We start from the raw sequence: 26,407 nt of genomic DNA on the forward strand, positions 1-26,407 counted from the left end.
GCAGTGCTGCCAGGGGCCACAGGGACATGCTGGCTGCTTCCGGGAGCAGTGTGGGGCCGGGGCAGGCAGGGAGCCTGCCTTAGCTCCGCTGCGCCAGCAACCGGTAGCTGCCCAAGGTAAGTGTTTCCTGGTGGGAGCCCAGAGCCTGCACCCCTCTCACACTCCAACCCCCAGGACTGAGCGCCCTCCTGCACCCCAAACCTCCAACCCTGAGCCCTTTCCCAGAGCCAGCACCCCAAGCCCCTTCCTCCACCCCAACCCCCTGCCCCAGGCTTCACCTAGAACTCCCTCCCACACTCTGAACCCCTTGACCTCAGCCCAGAGCCTGTACCCCCTCCCGAACCCCAACCCCGTGAAAGTGAGTGAGGGTAGGGGAGAGCAAGAGATGAAGGGTGGGGGGAATAGAGTGAGCAGGGTGGGGCCTGGAGGAAGGGGTGGGGTAGATCCTGGGTTGCACTTAAATTAAAAGTGATCTTGTGCATAAAAAGGTGGGAGACTACTGCTCTATGCTGATGGGAGAGCTCTTCCATCAACATAATAAATCCACCTCCATGAGAGGTGGCAGCTTCTCCTACCAACATAGCACTATTCACACAGGTGCTTAGGTCGGTGTAATTTACACTGGTCAGGGAAATGGCTTATTCGCACCCCTGAGCAACGTAAGTTATACCAAAGTAAGTGGTAATGTAGGCCCGGCCTAAATCTCTAAACATCATAACTGCTGCTCCTGCTCTGAGATGATTCAAGGACCTGGAGATGAATTCCATACAAAAGTTTGTAATGAGAAATAACCATGACAAATAACTGAGCCAGATGGAACTTCCAGAGTGTTCCTGCCTGAGAAACACAGGAGGGATAGCTCAGTGGTTTGAGCACTGGCCTGCTAAACCCAGGGTTGTGAGTTCAATCCTTGAGGGGGCCACTTAGGGATCTGGGGCAAAAAATTGGTCCTGCTAGTGAAGGCAGGGGGCTGGACTCGATGACCTTTCAAGGTCCCTTCCAGTTCTAGGAGATTGGTATATCTCCAATTATTACCTTTTATTACCTTTAGGAGTACTTAAAAATGTAAACAGGCAGGAGATCCTGCCTTTGCACAGACTGGCATACCTGCCTTATTACTGGGAAAAATTGATTTGTTTTCCTATTGTAGCACGTGTTTGTGAGAACTGGTCTCTTCAGGTTCGGTCTAATTTTTCCCAGCTCAGCAAGGTCCCTAAACAGCAAATAAAATAATAATATTGCTTTATTTATCAGTTTTAGAAGTGGACAACTGTATGTGTCTGTGGATGTCGACTAAGGCCTCTGTTTAACATGCTAATGATGCCATTTTAATCCCTGAACTCATTTTGAGATGAAAATTGGAAAAGCCGCTCTACTTGGAGCAGAAGTTCTGCCTGTTTATAAGCTGCAGGAAAGAACCAATTTTAGAGACTTCCCAGCACCCCTCTGATTTGAGTGATTTATTTTTTTGAATCCAAGCTCACAGGTATGGGGACTCATCCCTTTCTGGATATTGAAAATATTGGTGGTGTTTCTTCTCCATAGCTCTCCTGCTGTTCCTGGAGTGGGACACATTTTGTGAAGTAGATTCTAAAAAAAGTAAATTGTATCTGGATACTTGTCCTGCCCAGTTGTGTGCTAATATGCTGAGCTTTGTCCCAGCTGCTATTTGCTGTATGTTAATGACATGGAAGAGGACCGGTAGCAATGTATGAATTTGCAGGAACCATCAAAGAGGAAGATTGGGGCCTGGTTAGATATGGGAGCTTGGGCTTCAGTGCAACTTGCTGAAGAAAATAGGTCTGAAAAATTATAACCCAATCATGCCCTTTTACCTGGGTACCTAAGCAACCTAAAAACATTAGAGGACACTGATCCAGGGTAGGATTTGGGATGAGGGTGGGCAGAATCTTAAACCCATCAGCATAAGGTGTTGCAGCATTTGCATCTGCATTTTCTTTGCTTTTCTGTCATTAAGTGCATTTTTTTAAAGTAGTGATAATTAACAATTTACCAAGGATTGTGGTGGGTTCTCCATCACTGTCAATTTTTAACTCAAGATAGCATATCTTTCTAAAAGATATCCTCTAATTCAAGCAGGAATTAAGTGAAGTCCTACAGCCAGTGTATACAGGAGATCAGAATAGATGATCAGTGGTCCCTTCTAGCTTTATGATCTATGAACACTTGTGGCATTGTAGAAAGTGTAGAGTTGGAGGGACCGTGATGCAGGTAGGATGCAGAAGAATGAGAAATAGGGAAGTGAGTAGTGGAGATCAGTATCCTGTGGGTTGTGTTTGTTAGAGGTTGGGGGTATTATTAATCAGGGCCGCCCAGAGGATTCAGGGGGCCTGGGGCAAAGCCGGGGAGTGGACATGGGGGCGGGGGGAGGCGCCACCTGCTCGGCGTTTGTACTCACCAGGTGGTGCTCCGAGTCTTCACTCCCCCTCCCGGGCAGCCCTGTTATTAATTTTATTAATCTCCCCTTTTCTAGCTAATAGACAGGACCGAGATGTATACAATTCAGAGGTGTAGAGAAAGGTGGTGAACACAATGTTTGACATGGAAACTGGTTGGAAAACAGGAGCGTGTAAGAGTGGGCAGTGCGGGAGTAAAGGACAGACACCTTTATGCAGAGGGTAATTAATGTGTGGGGAAGACCTACTCCAAAGGCAGCAAAAAAAGATGCAGCCATGGACATGTCTCTTTTGGTTTACAAGCTGGTTACTGAGGGCTTTTCTACATGGGGAAATTTACTGGTATAACTAGTGATATACTTATAACTCCCTGTATGGACACTCTTATTCTGGAATTAAAGTGCTTTTCCAGTTTGTGTGACATACTGGTATAATTATACTGGTAAACTGTCCTGTGTAGGCAAGCCCTGATGGGGGAACACTAAAGGCAGCAGAGCAGATGAGCACTTTCACAGCCTCATTGCATCCCAGTGTACTGTTGTGGAAAGCCAGATAAATTCTTGAATAATTAACATTTCTTCTGTTTCCTAGATCCAGAGGGAAAATTTTTGGTGCTAGGGGCTTCTCAAAGCAACTTTCTTCCTTCTTCCATATTACAGTTTCAACAAGTTTGTTTTGTTTTTTTTCTCCTCCTACTCCCCCCCCGCCCGCTTCAGCTGCCCAACATGTTTGGTGACCTTCGTTCCACGTTCATTGCTCTGATGATTGGCTCCTACGCTTCCTCAGCTGTCACTTTTCCTGGAATCAAGGTGAGGATGTGGAATCCTGAGCTCTGACAAATTTGTCTCGGCAATTCTGATGTTGCTGTCTTAGGACTCCATGTTGCATGATGGTCATAAGAAAGGATGGTCCAGTGGACAGAGTACTAACCTGGGATATGTGAGACCTGCGTTCATTTCCCTACTGCCACAGACTTCCTGTGTGACCTTGAGCAAGTCATTTTAAATAGGGACAATATCCCTACCCTACCTGACAGGGGTGTTGGGAGGATAAATACATTAAAGATTTTGAGGTGCTCAGATACTATGATAATGGAGGCCAGATAGTACCTCAGATAGGGCTATAAACTGGGCAGGATGGTTTTTAGAAGTTCTGAGATGGTTTTCAGTGAAAAGTGCACAAGTCATAGGATTATAGTGGTGTTAAAGAAACAAAACGTTTTTCCACCTTTAGTGATATAAGCAATCTCGAGTTGAAAAATATAAATTTTAAATCCTGGAATCCATGGGACCAGTTGTAATAAAATATCAGCTTTTGATTATTATCTGGAGGTGTCTGTCTACCTTCAGATAGTGATAAGACTAATTATAGAGTTTTATGGAGAGCTCTGAAAGGGAAGGAGAGCCAATAAATCTGTGCTATTTAATACATAGCTTCATCCACAGAGGCAAAATTAATACCATTTAGCTTATGTAAATCCAAGACTCTGATGGGTCCGGACAGTAGGTCAGATCAAGTTATACCAGCCATGCAGCAAAGTTCCTAATGGGTTTCCTAAGAAGATCTAGATGTAACTTCTCAAATGACTGTACAGTAACTCCTCTTTTAACATTGTAGTTATATTCCTGAAAAATGCTACTTTAAACAAATCCAATTGTTAAGCAAATTACTGTAAATGGGGGGGTTAGGTTCCAGGGAAATTTTTGTTGCCAGACAAGACTGTATTTTACATACAGAGTATAAGTTTTAAACAAACAATTTAATACTGTACACAGCAATGATGATTGTGAAGCTTGGTTGAGGTGGTGAAGTTAGAGGGTGGGATATTTCCCGGGAATGCCTTACTGCTAAATGATGAACTAGCACTTGGCTGAGCTCTCAATGGTTAACAAGTTGTTGTTAATGTAGCCTCACACTCTACAAGGCCGTACGAATAGAGAGAGGGGAGACAGCATGGCAGAGAGAGAGACTCTCTCTTTCTCACACACACCCTGTGTGTGTGTGTGAGAGAGAGTCGCGCATTGCCTTTTTAAGTACTCTGACCTCACTTTAAGTATATTGCCTTTTTAAGTAGATCAGCAAGTTGAGATAGCTGCTGCTGCCAGCAGGCTCCCTCAGTCCTGAGCCCTGTCATGATAGGGTATAGGAGCAGGGGAGTAGGGTGACACCCTGACATTAGCATCCTTTCTCCTCTCCCCCCACCCCACCCTCCATGCAGCAAGCAGGATGCTCCCAGGAGCAGCTCCAAGGCAGAGTGCAGGAGCAACACACAGCAGTGTGGGGAGGGACAGCTGAACTGCCCAGCAGTTTCTAGCCTGCTGGGTGGCTGCCACACAGGGAACTTAGGGGAGCGGAGAGCTGATAGAGGGGTTGCCACCCTGGTTCTAAGCCCCCACCATCTAGCTTCAAAGGGCTGCTTTTTCTGCAAGCACTGGACAAAGCAGGCGGCTGCCAAACAACGGTATAAGGGAGCATTGCGCAACTTTAAACGAGCATGTTCTCTAATTGATAGGCAGCGAAACAACCTTAACCAGGATGATTTTAAGTGAGGAGTTACTGTATTGTTTCTGACAGAGCTGGGTTTCAATTTCAGTAGAAGCTCCTTGTTTTCTTGTACTGATGTCTTGTATAAAGATGTGTGCATAAATTTGTGCAAAACTTTTGTGCTTACATGATGTCACAGAATTCCTTCCTTCCTTAGATGTCACCGTGCAACCCTGTTTTTAAATGCCACATGCTTTCCCCTCCACCTTACTCCCAAATCTACTTCAGCAAACACTAGAGCATAGGATATTTTACGTGCTAATGATATTATTCTGTTGTGAATTCCAGGTTATATATGATTTTGGTGTCTCTTTCATCCTCATTCTGATTGTCTGGGCATCCTGTGCAGGACTAGTTTTCTTCAACTGTTTCTTCAACTGGCCACTGGAGCCATTCCCAGGACCAGAAGACATGGACTACTCGTAAGTGTCTCCTTCTGCTCTTCATTCATTCATTCATTCATGCCTGTCACCCCAACCGGGGTATGGGCCGCCAACCACAGATCTCTCTTCTCTCTCTCCTGGGGGGCCATTCGCCTGGTTGGGTATAGCCCATTTTTTTTTGCTATCAACCTGAAGTCGCGCGCCGCCAGGTATTTCTTGGGCCTCTTTTTTTTTCGCTGCTTTGGGGTCCACTGCCAGTGCCTGTCTGGTGATGTTGGCTTGCTGCGTTGTGTATGTATGTCCCCCCACACCCCACTTCTCTCTTCTTCTCTTCTTCTGCTGCTGGGGTCCTGGGTGGTCCTCTGGGTTAGTGGATGTGTGTCTGGCTGTGGCTGGAGGATCTCCCTGAGGCCCAGCTATATGCTCTCGCTAATGCTGTAGGGTCAGGTTGTTGCTCCTCATCTCTTGCTCTCTGCTGCTGCTCCTGCTGCTCTTGGTGGTCCTCACATTCCATGTGCCATGTAATCCTCCCCTGGTGTAAGGAAGATCGTGTGGGTGGTGGCTTCCCAGCTTCACCACACTTCCCACCACACAGCTTCATCTTCGATCACTTGATTCCAGGCCTTTTCTCTTAAAAACTCTCTCTACTCTTTTGTCTATTGTTCTGGCAGCTGTAGTTTTTTGATTTTTTGGAGTTATAGCCCTCCCCCCCCCCTTTCCCTCCCTCCTTCTGCTCTTAGGAATGTAGAAATTGCTGGACTGGATCAGACATGGGGTACAATCTCTGAGAGAGGCTCGCATCAGCTGCTTCAGAGAGGGAGAGGGAGGTTTCTCTTTGGTAAGTGGGTCCCAGGCTCTTTATTGGTTAAAATCAACATCTGGAAATCCATAGTCAGCCTTCCTGCATCCTGTGATTCCAGTATCCTTAGATCAGTCCATGAATCTCAGCCCTGCTTTGCAGCTCTCACTTTTTTTTTTTTTCCCCCGCCCCCTTCTGCCCACACAGAGTGAAGATCAAGTTCAGCTGGCTGGGATTTGACCACAAAATTACAGGGAAACAGTTTTACAAGCAGGTGACCACAGTGGGACGTCGTCTGAGTGTGGGGAGCTCCATGAAGAACCCCAAGGAGCTGGTAGCTCAAGAGGGAAACAAACTCTGTCTGTCAACAGTGGACCTGGAAGTGAAATGTCAAGCAGACGATGCAGGTATTGTCTCTGGATTGGTGCATGTGACATTCACCCTAGTGCAAAGGGCCAGCACAAGGTGAGTGCACCACTTAACTCCTCAAAATAGGAGCTAAGCAATATTTCAGCCTTGTGCAGGGCCTTGCATGTGGTGAATTTAACCAATGTGTGCAACTCATCCTTGTCCAGATAAGTGTATGTTCAGGCACATATAGCCCCCTCCCCCTGCCTCAGATGCATGCACGTACCTTGATGGCATATGTTGCCACCCTGGCAGATGTCTGGGTGCTGGTGAACATTACATAGTACATAATGTGTGAACTGCTATAGCTAAAGACTGATGTGCTAAATTCTTATAGCTACTCATCATTGTCCTCCCCACATGATCCCTTTTTTAGGGAGTCCCTTCTGCACAAGTTAGTCACTGGTGTGAACTCCCCATTGGACTGTCCCTAGAGTATTGTGTTTATGTAATGTAGCCAGTAGAAGACTACTGATCTAAACAATCCAGTCTGTTCTGATGTCATGTCTGTTTAATAACCGTTACCAGAGGCTGCCTTCTTTAGAGACTCTCATGTTTCCTCTGCAGCATCTCCATCCTTTATGCACAGTGTCTTCAGCCCAATTTTGCTACTCAGCCTCATCACCATGTGCGTCACTCAGCTGCGGCTCATTTTCTACATGGGGGCCATGAACAATATCCTGGGATTCCTTGTGGAGGGAGACCTGGAGACAGGTAGAGTAACGCCCAGAATTCTCACCTCTTCCCTTGAAACAGGGAAATGATCCTGACCATTCACCTACCGGGGATGATAGTTTCATATTAGTCACCAGATGCCATTCTGTTTATCTGCCTGTCACCAGCTCAGTGGTCAGAGTGTAACCGACAGCTGCTGTCATGGTCTGATGGGTAGCTGGAACCTGCTAAAAGCAGAGGGGCAACAAGATGTCAAATAACAAGGTGAACGCTCGAATATCAAGTTATTTTTAGCCAAGCTTGTATTAAATACTTTCCATGTTGTGTCCTTAAGCAGGGGTTACCAAGTTTGGCAGGTCAGGGGAGGGCCATAATAAAAACCTGTTCCACTGAGTATTTTTTATCACAAGCAAGCACAAAATACAGAGCAGCCGAGTTCAACTGCAGATACTTTTCCTTCTCTCCTGTGACTCAATCCAAAGCACTGAGGGGAAATGATGTCATGATAGCCTTGTGCATACTGTTGTGTGTCTGGGAGGCTGACGGGCAGCTTCTGTTCTGGGATTTGTTTGTGCCTGATTCAGTGAAGAAAGCCAACAGGAAAGAGTACATTAGTTTAGAGTTTACTTACTGAAAGTACCCAGAATTGCAAAACAAAATATAGCCCAATTTTGTCTTGTGCAGTAAGATCTGGTTTGAACTTGTTAAATCTGGAATTTTGTGAAGCTGATAAATCAAGAGGCACTCTTTCAAAACAGTCATGAGGCACTAGGGGAGGAGAGGAGAATAAATGCAAGAAACTCAGAATGCCCCAGCATTCCATGAATTGCTTTGTTTCTTTAGTCCAGTGCTTGACAGACTGTAGCATTTGGCTCTCTCTCTCCTCTGGCTCAAGAGGCAACATAGACATTAAACACTAAATAGGAGAATTCCCAGGGTTGGATGCCTTTCCCAAAATGGGCTCCATGCTTCTCACTCACTTAACATTTCTTCTTTCACTGTTACTCTCCTCCATTTTGCTTGTTTTACTGCTTGAGGTTAGTTTGGGTTTTATGTTTAGTCCCAACTTTTTTTTTTTTTTTTAAAGCATGAGTGTTAGTTTTTGTGACAATTTCTGATTTATTGTCTTGGTACAACTCTTATTTGGACCCTGTAATAGTTCAAGTGAACAGATAAAACTCTAAAATGCTGAGAAATGGGTTGTGTCCTATAGACCTGGTATCTGTTTCTGTGCCACCCTCTGGATTTCTCCTGTGGTGTAGCCTGGACCCAGTGTGCTAGTTGCTGTCTTTAGAGTTTCCATAGTATCAGGAAAACAGTAGGATGGTCCGAAGTCTTAGCATTGTTTGGGTTGTGTCTGCTTGGTTCACACGAAGAGCTCTGAGAAGGATGCAGAGGTGTAGAAATGTGCTTTAGAATCAGAAATGTAGGGCTGACAGGGATTTGGAGAAGTCATCAAGTCCAACCCCCTGCACAGTGGCAAAACCAAGTAAATGTAGACCGTTCCTGACAGGACTTTGTCCAACCTATTCTTAAAAACTTCCAGTGATGGGGATTCCACAACCTCCCTTAGAAGCCTGTTCCAGAGCTTAATTACCCTTAGAGTTAGAAACCTTTTCCTAATAGCTAACCTAAATCTGTCTTGCTACAGATTAAGGCCATTACTTCCTGTCCTACCTTCCCTGGACATGGAGAAAAATGTATCGCAGTCCTCTTTATAACAACCCTTTACAGTTTTCAACTATGTTATCAGGTCCCCCCTCCATCTTACTTTCTCAAGACTAATCAGGCACAATTTAAAAAAATCTTTTCTTCATAGGTCAGGTTTTCTATATCTTTTATATCATTTGTGTTCCTCGCCTCTGGACTCTGTCCAATTTGTTCACATCTTTCCTAAAGTGTGGCACCCAGAATTGGACACAGTACTCAGTGCTGAGTAGAGTGGAACCTCCTGTGTCTGTCTTACATCCTGTTGATACGCCCAAGAATATTAACCTTTGTTCCACAGCTACATCGCATTGTTGATTCATGTTCAATTTGTGATCCACTCTAACCCTCAGATCCCCTTCAGCAGTACTACCACCTAGCTGGTTATTCCCCATTTTGTAACTGTGCATTTGAATTTTTTTTTCCTTCCTAAGTGGAGTACTTTGCACTTGTTTCTATTGAATTTCATCTTGTTGAATTCAGACCAATTCTCCAATTTGTCAAGGTCATTTTGAATTCTAACACTGTCCTTCAAAGTGCTTGCAACTCCTCCCAGCTTGGTGTCATTTGCTGATGTTATAAGCAATTCTCCACTCCATTATTCCAAGTGATTGAATGAAAATATTGACTACTACTGGACCCAGGACTGACCTCTGCAGGACTCCCCTAGATATGCCCTCCCAGTTTGACAGTGAACTGCTGATAACTAGTCTTTCAGGATGGTCTTTCAGCCAGTTGTGCACTCACCTTAATTTCATCTAGACCACATTTCCCTAGTTTGTCATGTGGGTTAGGGGAAGGGCTGGACAAATACACTTATTAATTACTTACCCTTTCCTGCTGCTTTTACATACTGTGGTCTGTTCACAGAACAGACCCTGTAACAATGGTGGTTCCAAATGTTTTCAGATTCAAGAGGATGCCCTGAACAGGACCGAGTGTAGGGTAGGCAGTGATGGTTAGAGATAGAGGGTAAAATCAGTAAGCTACAGTCTGACACTGATACTTCCTGCATATATTTATTGCTGACTCAGACCTGACTGAAACTTCCCTGCAGCTGGACAGAGCAGTGGGTTCAAAGCTTCTTATGTTCTAAGAGATAAGAGAGCAAACATGAGTGCAGTAACCTCCTAAGTGACTTGCATGGTCCTCTTGTCCACTCCTCTCCACACCTGTGGTGTCTGAGGCAGGAAATTTGCCTGTCTGTGTCGAAAAGTGCCATCTTTTCCATGGTGGTATAGAAGAAGTAATATTACAACTATATTGTGGTAACACCCCAAAGCTCGTCAGGGGGCTCATTGCGTTGAGTACTGCAAAAGAACAGAGGTGCACATAGTTCCTGCCCTGAGGAGCTCACAGTCTAAGACTATGATTTATGAATGTGTGTGTGTGTGAGACAATTCCCATGTATGTACAATTATATCAGCTCTGCCTCCCCCCAAAAGCTTGCCATCGTTTGCTGAGCCTTTTCTTGTAGGTATTGAGTAGAAGTGGGTTTTGAGGGCTCCCAGTTTTAATTTATTATCCTGTCTGGAGCAACTGCAGGACCAAAGAGAACAGTCTCTCCCTCTCTCTCCCCTCTCCTAACCAGTCCCCACAGTTCGCCTCTAGATGCCAAGGCTGGAGAGGGTTAGGCGTGATATGGGGGAAATGCTCTTTGCCATGGGGTGAACTTCTTGGCCTCTTATTAAAACCCTTGCTAGATGGCTCAGTCTTTTGGGAGGGTGATACTCCTTCAAACCCTGTTGTCTTAGCTGGAGGAGGATGCTGTGGTGTGAAAGTGCCTGTGGATCCAATAAGGACACATCTGCTAGAGCAGTGGTTCTCAGACTTTTGTACTGGTGACCCCTTTCACACAGCAAGCCTCTGAGTGCGACCCCGCCTTGTACATTAAAAACACTTTTTAAAAAAAATATTTCACACAATTATAAATGCTGGAGGCAAAGCAGGGTTTGGAGTGGAGGCTGACAGCTCACAACCCCCATGTAGTAATCTCACGACCCCCAGTTTGAGAACCCCTGTGCTAGAGGGCTAGCAGTGTGTCTGCTTGAGACTGGAGCTGCAGATTCCTTACTTTGTCCTAATGATGACAAATGCAGTGACTCCTGGCATCCTAGGCAGATCCTTGGAGACAGTGTGCCAGGTGCTGACCCCACCTACAAACATTCCTGAGCATGGTGGAGATGAGGGGCAGCTAGAGTTCTGCTCTTTTTACACAGGGTAGAAGAAGGGTTTAAGTTCTCCGCTCCAATGCCTCCAGCATGCCTCATGGGCATTGTACATGTTTGTATTTCTTTGTGATGAAGACATGTAGGGAGGAGGGTACTGAACTTAGTCCTGTTCTGCTTGCAGTTGTGGGCACTTAGTGCTGAAGTGGGCAGTTTCAGATTCTTGATCCTTATTCCAGAACTGCACTGGCTCTGATTTATCAGCCCCTCTGTGTCATGCACAAGTCCACAATCACATGATATGTGGCGAGGAGGGGTAGGGGGAGCATTGTGGAGAATATTCCCCAGTGACTCACCAGAACTGGACGCCGCAGCGTTTCCTCCTGAGCCTACACTAGCTGTTGCACAATGCTGCTTGTAAACTCTTCTCGATTAGCTGGGGAGCTCTTTATATTTATTTATATATATTTATATAGCTCAGGAACCAATCCATGCAACAAACCTCGATGCCAACTCTGCCCACATATCTACACCAGCAACACCATCACAGGACCTAACCAGATCAGCCACATCATCACCGGTTCATTCACCTGCACATCCACCAATGTAATATACACCATCATATGCCAGCAATGCTCCTCTGCTATGTACATCGGCCAAACTGGACAGTCTCTAAGGGCTTGGCTACACTTGAAAGTTGCAGCGCTGGGAGTTACAGCGCTGGTCATGCAGCTGTGCAGGAACAGCGCTGGTGTGTGGCCACATTTGCAGCGCTGTTGGGAGTGCTGCATTATGGGCAGCTATCCCAGCATTCAAGTGGCAACAACGTGCTTTTCAAAAGAGGGGGGTGGAGGGTGGTGTACTGTGACAGGGAGCGGGGAAGATAGAGAGAGTGGATTTTTGGAGCCAACACTGTGTGTTAGCTTTCCTGGATTGAAAAATCACAAAATGTTCGTGAACCCTTAGTCTTAATTGCAAACAGCCTGCCTCCAACGCTGTTTCTCTGTCAAGCAAACATTCACTCCCTGCCTCTCATTTGATCGTTCACAGCCAGGTACAGATAGCTCCTGTTTGCTGTGATCAGTGTTTGTTTTTTTAGATAAGCAGTTCAACGGACCTCCGATCGAGTTCACAACAAAACAAAGAGGCTGCATAACAAAACAAAGAGAGTAATTTAGTTAAAAGCATTCTGGGATATCTCCTTATTCCCTGGAGGCCAATAAAAGCACTGGTGTGTGTCCACACTTGATGAGCAGCGCTGGATCACCAGCGCTGCAATCGCTACACCCCAACCTGGCCAGGTGTACAGCCAGCGCTGCAGCCAGGGAGTTGCAGCGCTGGATGTGCCTTGCAGGTGTGGACGGTTACTAATTGCAGCGCTGGAAAGCCTCTACCAGTGCTGCAACTTGCAAGTGTAGCCAAGCCATAAGAAAAAGGATAAATGGACACAAATCAGATATTAGGAATGGCAATATACAAAAACCTGTAGGAGAACACTTCAACCTCCCTGGCCACACAATAGCAGATCTTAAGGTGGCCATCCTGCAGCAAAAAAACTTTAGGACCAGACTTCTAAGAGAAACTGCTGAGCTTCAGTTCATCTGCAAATCTGACACCATCAGCTCAGGATTAAACAAAGACTGTGAATGGCTTTCCAACTACAGAACCAGTTTCTCCTCCCTTGGTTTTCACACCTCAACTGCTAGAACAGGGCCACCTCCTTCCTGATTGATCTACCTCATTATCTCTAGCTTGCTTCTTGCTTGCTTATATTTACCTGCCCCTGGAAATTTCCACTCTTGCATCCGAAGAAGTGGGCATTCACCCACGAAAGCTCATGCTGCAAAACGTCTGTTAGTCTATAAGGTGCCACAGGATTCTTTGCTGCTTTTACAGAACCAGACTAACACGGCTTCCTCTCTGATACTTTATATTTTAGGTTCTGCTGTGGAATGAAGCAATTGCTCTGTGAGCTCATTTCCTATCTGTGCCTCTCTGTCTGTCCTGGTGGGTATAGTAGGCTTCTGGGGTTTCTGCTGCTAATCTCTTTTTGCTTTTCCACATTTCCTCTCTTGCTGCTGCTGCTTTGCCAATGCAGTGATGGATACAGGTAAGCTGGGTGTTTTAAGCACACTTCTAACATTCCCTTCCTTCCTGTATTTCGGTGATGCTTGGCTGCATGGTGTGTCTAACAAACATGTAGATAAAGTGCTGTTAAGTGTTTCTTTGGGGGAACCTTGCAGTAACAGCACTGAGGGTCCTGGCTCCTGTGACTGCTGACCACTGGCTATTAAAACTCTTCCCTTCTCTAAACCCATCCCTGATCCTGGTCTTTCTGTGGCTAACAAACAGTGATAGGCAGGGAGGTAATTACCAGTCTCTGCTAATTACTCTTCTGACAGTTAGCCCTTAGGGAGAAGATACCCTTGGGCCCTTCCCTTGCTAGGAATCCTACTTCCTCCCCTGCTCCTCCCACCTTCCTCTCCCTCACCAAAACAAGCCCCCTCCCTAAGCATGCAGCAGGCAGCTAGCTTTTTCATCCTGGCCTGTCTTCCAAAAAAACCATGATTACCTTCCCACAGTGGGTCCTACCTGCCCCGATGACTTCCCCTACTAGTTCTTAGCCCTAGGGCAGAATTGGAAACCAGCAGCAGAGGGAGGCACAGCTAGAATCACAGGGCAAGGGAGGGGAGAAGATTCCTGGCTGGAGGTTGGCAGGCAAGGACTTACTCCTTCTCAGACCAGGGTCAGCAGACTCTTCACAGTCAGAAGCCTCTCTGCTGCATATAGTGCCACTCTTTGGCCACTGCTCTATCCTGTAAATTAGCCAGCTTCCAGGTGCCATCTTCCTGGGAACTAGCTACTGCTAGAGTTTTTACTTCTTCTTGGAAATGATGATATATATCCCTGGCTAGAGTGGACAGGTGTGGCAAATCCAGTGTAACACACTTTTGCCTGCAGGGCTACAGTTGATCTGGGACTCTGAGCAATAAATAAGACAACACCCCCATCCCCCTAGTCTGAGGCTACCAATGATCTGGCCTGAGTGGATAAAATGACCAATTGTTATGAAATGGGACCTGCTGCTGTTTTCTGTTACTGCTGAGTCCCATTGGGGGACTTTGACATCTTGTCTCTTTTTTTCTCTGCAGTGAGTCTCTACACCTCTGTTTTTGGGGTGTTGCAGCTGCTCTGCCTGATGACTGCCCCCATGATTGGATACATCATGGACTGGAAGCTGAAGGAATGTGATGATGGTTCAGAACAGGCTGATGAGAATGATGCTAATCAGTAGGTAGCACACATTGCAGGTCCAATCTGATATCTTTAACGGACCCAATTAAACTAAAAGATCTAATTCTGTAGTAAATTGACTATGAGTCCATATAGGGATTTGCACCAATTTAACTAAACTGATTGATTGCCATAAACTATTTTAGTTAAATGATGGAACTTCTGTTTGTAGATGAGGCTGGAGTCTCAGGTACAGGCCAAGACTCGGGTATGCCAATGTGGGGATTTTGGTTTCTTGTATCCTCTGACTTCTCAGGTTCCTAGTTGTGAGTTCTAGTAGCTGCTGCACTGCCTTTGTTATATATTCCTTGCTTTCCCACCAGAGATGGTAAAAAAAAGAAAAAACGTGATCGCCAGATTCAGAAGATTTCGAATGCCACAAGAGCTTTTGTGTTCACCAACATACTACTAGTTGGATTTGGAATTACCTGTCTCATTCCTAACCTGCCTTTGCAGGTGAGTATTTCACAAAAGGAGTGGTGTACTGCAAGGTTCCTCGCATAGGTGCCGACTCTGGGGGTGCTCCAGGGCTGGAGGAAAAATTAGTGGGTGCTTAGCACCCATCGGCAGCCAAGCTCCCCTGCCGCTGGCCCCACTGATCACTCCTCCCCCTCCTTCCCAGTGTCTCCTGCTCACCGAAAACAGAATGCAGGGGCTGGAAGTGGGGATGGAGCATGCTTGGGGGAGGAGAAGAGGTGGGGTGGAGTAGGGGCTTGGGGAAAGGGGTAGAGTGGGGGTGGGGTCTTGGGCAGAGGGGAAGTCGGTGCCTATGGTTCCTGGGCTAAATGTGCAATGAAACTGTCTTGGATAAATTAGAACATAATATAGAATGACAGGCTAAGACAACTGGGTCTCCCTTGTCTCTGCCCCAGTGCTGTGGCCAGACTCCCCATGCCATGGCTACAGCATGGCTCTATGTCTGTGTGGTGGGTGGGTGGGCTCTTCCAGTAGAGCCATGATGCAGCATTGGTCACCACATTCAAAAATCTTGAGTCAGAGACTCCAAAAACTAGAAGGAAAATAAAGAGACCCCCAGTGTTTACTACTTGTAACTCTATTTTAAACCACTCTACTAGCTTTTCTCATTAACCACAAAAGCTAGGAACTTACTTTTATATTTAAATTAAATTTGAGACTCCCTGTAATCATCTGAGTCCAGAAGCTGGGGCTTTAGGAAAAATCACTGGAGTTGGCAACACCAAGGGGACTAATGGCAGAGATGCATCTCCAAGCAGAGTCCTCTGTTGGGCTAGTCTTGGCAGGGCCCCCCAGTCCAGTGAGTTTCAGAGATAATCCAGTTAAAGGTATGGGGGCAGTTAACACCTTTTTAGAGCTGTTGCTTTGGGCACTCTGCAGGCTCAGGCAGATGACACTGAGTTGGTCTGCACTGTGTTCCTGTTTTCAGGCCTTTACAAGTATGAGGACTATAAACACACACACTTTCATGTAAAATAAATAAATAAACCCTGAGATTTAGGCCTAGAGCACCAGCTCTTGTCAGTAGTGCCTTTGTTAATCCAGGCCTGAGCTACAGATAAGCAGGAGATTCCTAGAAAATCTGTAAAGCAGAACAGCATGATACCTGCACAGACTCCACAGTTCAAGTCGTGGGCCAAATGTTGTCCTCCGTTACGCCCTTTAGTATCTGTGGGGTTATACCTATGTAAATGTTTGGCCTGTGGTATGCACCTGGCAGAGGTATGAGACATCAGGGGACAGGACTTGATGACCTCTCGAGTTTCCATCCAGCCCCACATTTCTATAGCACAAAATGCACTGGGAGGATGCCAGCTTTTCCTCTCCTCACCCCCCCTGCACACACTGAATGGTTTTTTTTTTTTGTTTGTTTGTTTGTTTTCATTTTTCTCTCAAAGCTGTTAGAGAGGATCAAGCTGGAAGTGAGTGAATAAAGCTAAGGAGAGAGCAGGCATGCAGATCTCTCTTCAACTTTGGCATTTCCAGTAATGGTTCAAGTGCCTGAACCATTTTAAAACCCGAGGATACGCTTTCAGAACAGCAACCTCCCTTCTGCAGACAGACTGAAGTGTGGGATATACTCCTTGGCAGAAAGGGGAACTGTAACTGGGAACAAATTCCAGGCAGCATTAGGAACTTGGGGTGAAAGGGTACATTCTAGGGTACAAACATGATGATGTTAACAGAAGATTAACTGCATGGTGTCCTGTTTCTTAGCATTGGGGAAGAAGGTATTGACTAGCTGGACCACAGCTCTAGCTGAATAGAGGGGGAAGAGAGAGATCTTAATTTTAGGTGCCACTCAGCCATGTGGGTACCAGGGGCCTGATCTAAAGCCCATTGAAGTAGATCAGATCAGGCCATGTTAGCTAGCTAGATCCAAGAGTGTAATCCATATGCTCCTATTATATGGAACCTTTAAAAGAGATTGCTGTTCTGCTGCAATTGTCAACATCTCAGCTGACGTAACAATTTTCAGGAGAAAAAGATAAGTCAGGTTCAGAAAGCACAATGTGCCATCGTCTCAGACAGTCTGTGTCCTTGTGCTGACCCTAGTATGTGAAGGGGGCTTTGTTTCTGGAGCCGCTTAAGCCTCTCCTGGAACTGGAGGAGCAGCAGGGACAGAGGTGGAGTGGTGGTTTTAGACTGCTATTCAGCATTTTTTCTGCTTCTTTCAGATCCTTTCCTTCATTTTGCACACGATAGTGAGAGGATTCATCCACTCAGCGGTGGGAGGCCTCTATGCAGCTGTGTAAGTCTAACCTTGCTCATATACAGCATGTGACTGGCCTGAGGGTTTGATTACCCAAAGACCCAGGGTGGAAGGGACACATGATGGTGAGATCCTGCTGTCAGAGGGAACAACCGAGTCCACTTATGGCTTACTCTGTGTCACCATAGGACTTGGCAGCAGGACTGCAGTGTCCCAGGTGATTACTTTCCTTGCTTGTGCCTAATGCTGGCCTGTAGTTACTTATTGCAGTGAAACAAGCACAGATATGCTTAATGTGGACCTCAGGTGCAATTCATCCTAAACTGGCTTCGCCACCATATGGGTTAAAAAGCTTGAAATGTTTAGCTAACTTTCCCTAATTATGAGTACTTGTAAGTACAGGTACATGTCTTGATTAAATATTGGTCAGGGCACTCTGACTTCTGGGGCACATAGCTAGTCTGCTCTGAGAATGGAGCTGTTTCTAGACATTTATCAGCTTGTCAGAGCATTGCTCAAAATAAACACATAGTTAATGAGGCCTACGCACCTTTACCCAGTAGAGTGGACCATCCATTCTGTATCCAACATGTACAAGTTCTCAATATATATACATCAGTGTTCTCTTCCAAAACTAAAAAAAACTTTCTGAGCAATGGGAAGATCGATTTCCTCTGACCTGAACTCTTGGACTGATGGACAAACAGATCAATAACCTTTGCTGTAGATAACTTTTTTTTAAGATGTTAGTTTTGTCCAACCCCACCTCTTTTTCTAAGTGTCAAATTTAAAAGTTGCACAATCATGGAAAAACAAAGACATTAACCTGTCCTAAGACTTGCTTTTCATAAGTAATATCTACTACTCAACGACTTTCCAATCAACAACCTAGTTGAACTTGGCAGAGGATCAGACTTTTTTTCTAAATAGGAAAACATGTCTGGCACATGCTAACCCGTTGTACAGCATTTTGGTGATTTCCAGAGTGAGTTAGTTGTTGTGCCCAGATGAGCTGTGGGAATGAAATTGATGGCCTAGCCTCAGATGCTGGCTCAGATGGATGTACAATTTGAAGAAGCCCCTACAAAAAACTATTGTTTTCCCTCTTTTTTGTTTCCTTTGGGTACTGAGAAGCACTCCAAAGAGTTACAGAATACAACTGGCCTGTGCTGACTATGGCACTATGTTTAATCTGCAATTTTGTGTGTTTAAAAAACAAACAAAACCCCCTAAATTTGAAAATTCAGGCAGAGAATAATCCAGAGAAGAGACACTTCGCCCCTGAATTGCATCACCTTAAATGCCAATCTTAATACACATAATATTCATACACAAGGAGAAATTCCTGAGTTCTGTACAGCTGAGCTGGGAGAGATGCCCAGTCTGGTCCCCTGAGTAGCACAAAAGATTCAAGGTGGGGTGTGGTAATTATGTTGCTTTCTGCGTCGACAGATACCCCTCAACGCAATTTGGCAGCTTGACGGGACTGCAGTCTTTGGTCAGTGCCCTCTTTGCTCTTCTGCAGCAGCCCTTGTTCCTGGCAATGATGGGACCATTGAAAGGAGACCCTCTTTGGGTAAGGGAGGAAAGAGTAAATATAGTTTGCCCCAAACTTAGCATGAAGGGTTGGTGGTGGGGTCCACTTTCATTTGTGGGGAGGGGATTCCTTTTCAACAGAACCAACCAAAATGAAGGGGATTCTACGCACAGACCTATGCTGTGATCAGCTATCTAGGGGTGGGCACTGATGTTTGACTGTGGGTCCTGAAGACACTGCTCACCTCAGACTGTGACCAATAACTGCCCTAGAGGAAGGCAACCTGCCCACCCAAGTGCAATGCTGTTTATTTCTGGGGTATGTTTTATAGATTCCTTCCTCATTAATGCCTGCACAGACCAGACTATGCCTTATTAAACTTCTCTTAACTCACATTATCTTTAGTAAGATGTGTGGTTAAAGTTAATGAGCCCTGTGTTAAATCTAGCCATCGTTTTGGCTGATGCCATGTGCCTGGGCATTCCAGGGTAGATGATTCTTTATACGAGTAGCGGTGAGTGCTGGAATCTGACCAGTGAAGATATGGGAAATGGGGATGAGGAGAATCCAGTTCATACTTCCAGCTCTGCTGGGGTCTGTCATTAGCCTTAGGAAACCTGGTTGTAGGGCCATAGGGCTCATGTTCTCCTTGAGAGGTCAGGAGTAAGTCTGCAGAAAGGGGTTCTGCTCAATAAAGGTGAGGAATCAGATGTCTTTCCTTTGGGAGTGCTGGCAGTGATGATGGGCCCTCCAGGAGATGTTCCTTTCCTGTGCAGATGGAGGTATTCTAGAGGCTATTCAGCAGCTCTCAGATGTGTTAGGAATTCTGTATGCTTTTGGACCTGTCTGTTTTGTCTTTGGCTGCCCTAAATGCCTTCAAGAAGACAGGCTGAATTTTTTTTTCTTTCTAGAAGTTCATTATTTATTTATGCACTGAAACACCACAACCACCAGTATGAATGGAAAGGACCTAAGAAAGGGAAGGGAAGCTGCAGCATTAGTTTCTGTTACCAGTTCATGTGCAGCAGGTGTAGTGAGATCGTTTGTTAGGTGGGAATCTCTCTCTCTCTCTCTCCATTTGATAGCGAGTGCAGCAGAACTTCTCGCCAGTGAGCTGCAAGCCTCAGTATTTCCAGTGAGCACTGAGTTGTGGGTTGCTGCTTGCACTAATCTTGAGTTGTGAAGGTCAGGTGCCTGTCCAGGATGGGGGCTGTGTGTGGTCTTTCTCACCAACCCTGTATCAGGCAACTTGCTTAAAGCCCTGAAGCAGAGCTGCTTAGAAGGGGCAAGGATAGATTGTATCAGAAGGATTACATGGCTCTGTTGGAGGTGCAGGAATGAAGAAGAAGCCTGCAAGCAGTCTCATGAGTGAGTTGGAGTCAAACTAGACAGGACGAAGCTTAATTCCTGAGTATGACAGCCAGCTCTTAGGAAAACCACCACTGCAGATGCTGTGTGTACTCCAGTAGTACTTAGCTCAACTGCAGGGCCAGCAGTGTTGGCATAGAATAGCCCCAGTCTCTGTTCTGCCTCTTCCCCTTCTCCTTCCCATGAGCATGAGAGACTGAGAAAATGTCAGTGTTATAGACTGGCTGAAGTCTGTCATAGCCATGGCTGTGACTGCTCTGCCTTGCCTTTTCTGTCTAGCAAGAAATTCTTCAAACATGGCACTGACTGACATGCTTTTGCAGCATTTGCCAGTAGCTCTCTATGCAGAGTCTGCTAGTAATGCTGTATAACTAAAACGTAAGCTGTTGCAGATGTATTGAGCAGGGCATCTCTCACGTCCAACATAAGTGAGTGAAATAATGAGGCCCTGGGGCTAGCTTTGGGGGGGGGGGGCGTGTGTGTGCGACTGGATTGTTTCTTTCCTACCTATCATCTAATGCTGCTTGTCTCTGCCCTTGTAGGTGAACGTGGGGCTTCTTGGAGTGAGTATGCTGGGCTTCTGCCTGCCGGTCTATCTGATCTGCTATAAACACAAGCTAGAAAGAGAGAAACAGCAGAGAAGTGATGATGCCAAACTCTTCCTCAAAATCAATGGCACTCCCAATGAGGAAGCCTTTGTTTAAGCCAGTGCTTCAAACAGAGCCTCCTTTTCACGAGTTCCCCTGCCACTTCAATGGGTCTACCTCTGGCCCAAGTCATGATCCTTATCTCCATGCTCTGCCAGCTTCACACAGCATGGTCTGCTGGCTTAGAGTGAAGACTGAGTATGTTTCTGAGACACATGCCAGGAGGAGGCCTCTCTTCTTTCCTTTTCTAAAAGCTACACAGATCACAAATTGAATGAGCTGAAGCCTGCCCTAACTGGCACTGTCTTGGCTGCAGGAGAATATTTTACTCACCATTACCAAGCTTGGCTACAGGACACTAGTCCCTTGCTTGAAATCCCTGTGCTGTGCACACTGGAAAGGGGACTTCCTGCCGTGTCTTGCAGAAGTAGATTTTCAGTTCATTGCTAAACACTAATCTCTGAGGCTGAACTCAAACTTTTTCTCCATATAATGTAAAGAGATGGTTAGTGAGCAATGGATTCTGCCACATGTGCCAGAACGAAGGGTCCAGCTGACTGCTCTTCCCCCTCCCCACACTCCAGCAGCCGGAGAGTCCTCTACCCCTGCCTGTAAGCTTTCTCTATATGGTAAGATGCCTGCAGTCTTGAACCATTCAGCTGGAAATTGGACCTTGTCTGAAGTGCTTTAAGAAGTGTTGCCTTTCTTCTCCTCTCCCTGCAGTGACCCTGGGAGAGGAGCAGCAGCTGGTAGTGTGGAGATAATCTTTGAGTAGAGCTGAAAGGCTTTTTCAAAACTGGGTCCTATGGTGCAAAACAACTTTGTTTCTAGGTGCTGGTTTTGTTGATTTGTCTTATTGTTGAAAAGAACCAACAGTGCAGAAGTGGACTTGCATGTAGTAACTGGATCCTGTGACCACATGGAAGATTGACATGGTGAGAAAATTTCACTAAATATCAGCAGTACCTCACAGCAGTAGCCTCTTAACATCCTGTGCTCAGAGAACAGCCCCCTTTGAGAGAATCCATCACTCTGAACTGCTGAACACCAGCTTAACTGTAACTGACCAAAAAGTTGCTGGTTGGCAGTGTGAGAGGAGCCTCCTAGGATGTCTGTGCTCTTTCTGGACAGGACAGATGGAGATCACTGACTGTGGGTTGGGTAGACTTCACAGAAAAGTGGACTGGGGGTACCTGAGGAGATCACTGCTCAGAAATGGAGAGAATACAAAGGGAATTTTTGGCCTCCTTATCTCTTCTAGCCATGTCTTTCCTAGGCCTTGTCTACACTGGACTTTGTTTTTCCATAACCTTCCTGCTATTGCTATCAGTGACTCAGCTCTATGGTGGGAGCACTAGTGCAGACAGGCTGCCTGTGTTCCATCTCGACCTGCTCTGAGCAGGGTTACACAACACTGGTTAAATGCCAGTGGCTGGTATGCATTAACACTCCTAGTGGCAGAGCTGAGCTAGTGATTGTGATAGTGGGGAGATTATGGAAAACCCTGAGTCTGGTGTTCTACGGCAAATGCAGTAGTGGTGCTTTCTCAGTCTTACAGTATCTCCAATGCCTGGCACAGGGGAGAGAGTTTCTTGAACTTCACCTCTAAACCAAGCAGGAAAAGCACAAGACTCTGCTGTCACTGTCCAGTAACTCCAAACTGGGATTAAGAAACAATGGTGCATCTGAATGCTCTGTCAGAAGTGACTTTGGAACTAGGGGGAAGAAGGGGAGTTTGTCAGAGTGAAAGCCAACATCTTTGCTATACAAAATTAAAACATTCAGGTGAGCAGACTACCCGAGCCCTTTCCATTTAAAGAGTAAGCTCTGCAGGCATTCTAAATGGCACCATGGAAAAGAATCACTGTTAGAATCCTTAACAGACTCATCGCTAGTTAGGTTGCCTGTGGATAATGATTGAGCAGCGGCGCCCTCTGGTGTTACTATATTGTAAAATCCCATAAGCTGTTTACAAAACAATGACAAAACATTTATTTCAGAGCTGCTTGCTTGTTTTGAATAGATTCCTGCCACTTAAAGAGTATATTTTAAACATTTGTGGGTTTTTACCTGTTGCCTTTATCAGTTGTCACACTTCAAAAGCAACCATGTCTTATGCTGTAATACTGCATCAATGCAAAATTACTTTATTCTATTCTGGTGGCTTCTTACAAGTTTGAGGAGCTTTGGAGATATTTTACTGCCCTTCTCAGCTTCTTTTCCTTGTGTCGAGCAACAACTAGGGAGTACAGCTCAACTTGGCAATTTAGGCCTTAAACGGTAGAGAAAAATCTGAAGTACATACATGCTTGGAAGACACACCAGCAATAATTTAATTTCCTTGTAATGAGAGTATTTCTGGATGGTTTTCTGTAGATTTCTGCATTCTGTATTTCCAAGTGTTGCTACACCTAACTGCTCTGATATTGCACACCTGCTCACTCCCGGACTGTTTACGCAACAAGGAAAGATCAGCTCACATAATGCATCAGAATTTTAGTAAAATCTTTGAGTCCGAATTGTGGCATGAACTGCAGTCAGCTTACTCCATCAGCTTTAGAGAATAATGTGGTAAAGACAGAGACCTAATTTTCAAAAGTGACTGACTAGTGATTTTAGATGCCCAATATGAGAGAGTTTAAAGGGGCCTAATTTTCAGAAAGTGTTGAATACCCACCCTCCCTAAAACAGGCCCTTTTAAACTGGCTCTGAGCATCCAAAGTCAGTAGGTGCTTTTGAAAATTGCAAGCAGAATCCTTAGTTCCATGTCTTACGATTGCAGACAGTCTGAGAATCACAGCCTGCCAGCTGCATGACCTTACAGCTTAGTTGCATGGAAACCTTATTAACTGGGGTCTCAAATTCATTAGGAGAGCCCAAGATTCTATGTTTAATCATGGTAAGGGGACTAGGATATAAATTCAAGGGGCACGTTCCCCTTGTTCCACAGCAGAGACCACACTGATGTTTGTGGGAGGCTCACACAGAAATTGGGACAATACAGCATTTATGGAATAACTAAACATTTATTCCTGCATTTACATCCCCTAATTGCAACTCCTAAATCCCTCCTATTCCAGCAATGCAATCATTAATGTTGACATAGATGTGTGATCTCTAGGCTTTAGAACTGATACCCTATTCACTTGAATAGAAGGCAGAGGAATTAATGCCAGAGTCATTGTTTCATAGTCTCTGCAGCCTCAGGCAGGCATTGTGGTGATGGCTTACAATTGGTTCATAGGTGAAGGTTACTTCTGCCCTCATGTAGGTTAGAAACATAATTTACCAAAAAATTAAACTGAGATTGTGGAGAACCTAGTTATGGGGCTCTCATTAATTAGTTACCTGGACCAGATCTGGCCACAACTGTTTGATAACCTGGCTTTATAATATTTAATATTGTAAAGGGCTAAGATGCCATGGTGATGAGTGGTATAAGTGCTGAGAAACAAGAGACTTCTGTGTCTATGTAAAGGTCTAACTGGACAACCAAAATACTCCCACCCCTACAATGGTGAATATAGTCCTTTCCTGTATATCATGTGTATTCTGCAAGGACACTTCCTACTTAACATGTCTTGCTATCATAAATTAAGCTGCCCATGAACATGTTTCCTTAACAGCAGAGTGAGTTTAATGAGGTATTTGTCCTCAGTGTGTCCAGAGACATGATCCAGAGAAGAACCCCTAATACATGTGCACAGGTCCTTTAAATGCATTAATGTTGAAATTCTGGCAAATGAGTTGCATCAATTTCATAATCTCCAATTGCTAGAAAAGTTTTCTAGCATTCAGATGCTTTCTGTGCATCACTCTCAACTCCACGCACTTCCAATCCAAAAAGAGACAGCTCATCTCATCAGTGTATGTCCCCTGTATGTCTGCAAACAGAAGACTGGCCCACAGCTGGTCTGCAAATGCTTGTTTCAATGATGTGGCTGTCTCTGAGAGTCTGTGTTTAAGGGGTGCCTGTATAGAAAGTGTGCATGCATTTTGGGGTGGTTCTGGCATTGATATGGGTACTTTTTTGCATATGATTGGCCTTTTTATTTAGGATTCTAAAAATCCAAAAGCTGTATGGAAAACAGGCCTTAATATATAACTGGTTGGCCAGTGGATATTTGCAGAAAACAAAGGCAAACTTTGCTGAAAGATTCATTCTGACCTAAACACTTTTGCAGTAATTAATATAACTGCCCCCAGCATAGTGAGAGTGGCCTCTACTCCACAGGTCTTTTTAGAGGAAAACTGCAAAATAATGAGATTATAATTAAAACAACATCAGTAAAGTAGAAAGCTTCCATTTTGACAAGCTGACTAGTTTAGGAGACAGAATACAGAGACAAACATTGGAATGCAGGACAAACCAAATACTTACAATATTTTTGTAGCTACACCTTTCAGTGATACTTTCCTGGCTGCCTGTATCCACATGAATCTGTATTCCAATCTAGAAGTGCAGAGTTAATATGAATTTATTAACCTACATCACTAGGTGCTTCTGCTGGGAAGTGGCAGTAAAATAGCACCTTTCAATGAAAACTTCACAACATTTGCTTCTGTGGAACTAACTGAAACAGTGACTGCTTTTATAGATACATATTCTTATCTACCCCATCTCTGTGCACACTTCAACCCCCATTGTCCTGCACTCCACCCAATCTTTTTCTGTTGTCCTCCCCCCCCCCCACTCCCCTTGGAACAACTTCCCATGTGCCAAGCAAACCTCCCTTTACTTCCTCTAAACTTACTTCTTCTCTTCACCTTGAAGCATTAATCCCCTCCCAGTGCTGTGATCATTCCTCTTTGCCTTTTGTATTTGTCTGAGTTATACCATATGTTCCTTGGGGCAGGGTCTGTGTCATCTTATGTGTTTGTAAAGTGATGTGTATTATTACAGTACTCTAAATAATAAATATGGTATTAAACTAATCACTATAGTCTTTTTGAGGCTGAGCATCATAAAGGTAACACCTTGATCTCTTGAGGGGAGAGACGGGAGATGTAAGCATAGGACATTACACAATACCTTCTGACAAATGGATTGTACTGCAGTTTAACCAAAGAGCCACTTGTCCATTATTTGTCAAGCTAATGAAAAAACACCAGACTTCAAATGCAAAAAGCCCCACCCCAAAGCCAACAGAAAATTAAGGTTAAAAACCACAAGGGTGGGAATTAGGACCCCAATTTCTTTCCCCACCCAGAAACATGAGAGATTCTTGTTTAGCAATAATTTGTCAGGTTTGCATCAGACTGAGCCTGGTGCTGGTGGGTGCATTTCTGCTCAAGGTACCATTTTTCAGATCAGACGCAGACTTGGTCCTGACCTCCGTGTAAGTGAGATGACAACTTTTGCAAGAGTATGCATTGTTAACCCCAGTATTTCTGCAAAATTCTAGCTCTGGCAATTCTTTGTCTGTATTCCCCTATGCTGAAATAGGATACAGGTTAAGTACGTACGCACCCCCAATTGTTTTGTGTTTTCTCTCATTGAATGCCAAATCCTTATTGGAACTAATGCCTTCTTGAAGGAAATGGGAAATGTAGTTCATACCTTTACTGCTATATGTTCTTAAAAAGAATAAGTATTTGGGTACTTTTTAATTAAAATAAAAAAATCATTACTGTGTGGGACAATTTTCTGTGTAGCTGACATAACAGAGCCCTGTACTTTAGAAGGCTGGTACCTTCATAAATAAGTCTGCATGCATTTTTTTTTAATTTAACATCATAAACTTGGCTTCTATAGAAGATATTCTAAATCA

General features: G+C 44.9%; 1 protein-coding gene across 3 annotated transcripts in view; it reads left to right on the plus strand.

Annotated features, from left to right (window-relative positions):
* The window catches only part of SLC43A2 (solute carrier family 43 member 2), a 58,517-nt gene extending 32,254 nt beyond the window's left edge, over window positions 1-26,263 (plus strand). For 2 of the 3 annotated variants that reach the window (XM_039507448.1, XM_039507449.1), the window contains exons 6-14: window positions 3,134-3,226; window positions 5,250-5,383; window positions 6,351-6,550; window positions 7,119-7,265; window positions 14,254-14,392; window positions 14,719-14,851; window positions 17,050-17,123; window positions 18,537-18,660; window positions 20,532-20,693. In XM_039507448.1, coding sequence (XP_039363382.1) covers window positions 3,134-3,226; window positions 5,250-5,383; window positions 6,351-6,550; window positions 7,119-7,265; window positions 14,254-14,392; window positions 14,719-14,851; window positions 17,050-17,123; window positions 18,537-18,660; window positions 20,532-20,693 — 1,206 coding nt within the window. Of the gene's footprint in view, window positions 1-3,133; window positions 3,227-5,249; window positions 5,384-6,350; window positions 6,551-7,118; window positions 7,266-14,253; window positions 14,393-14,718; window positions 14,852-17,049; window positions 17,124-18,536; window positions 18,661-20,531 lie in introns of all 3 variants that reach the window. The other variant, XM_039507450.1, reaches the window with a different exon arrangement.
* The last annotated feature ends 144 nt before the right edge of the window (window positions 26,264-26,407 follow it).

This window comes from Mauremys reevesii, linkage group 20 (genome assembly GCF_016161935.1).
Source record: "Mauremys reevesii isolate NIE-2019 linkage group 20, ASM1616193v1, whole genome shotgun sequence".
Classification (NCBI taxonomy): Eukaryota; Metazoa; Chordata; order Testudines; family Geoemydidae; genus Mauremys; species Mauremys reevesii.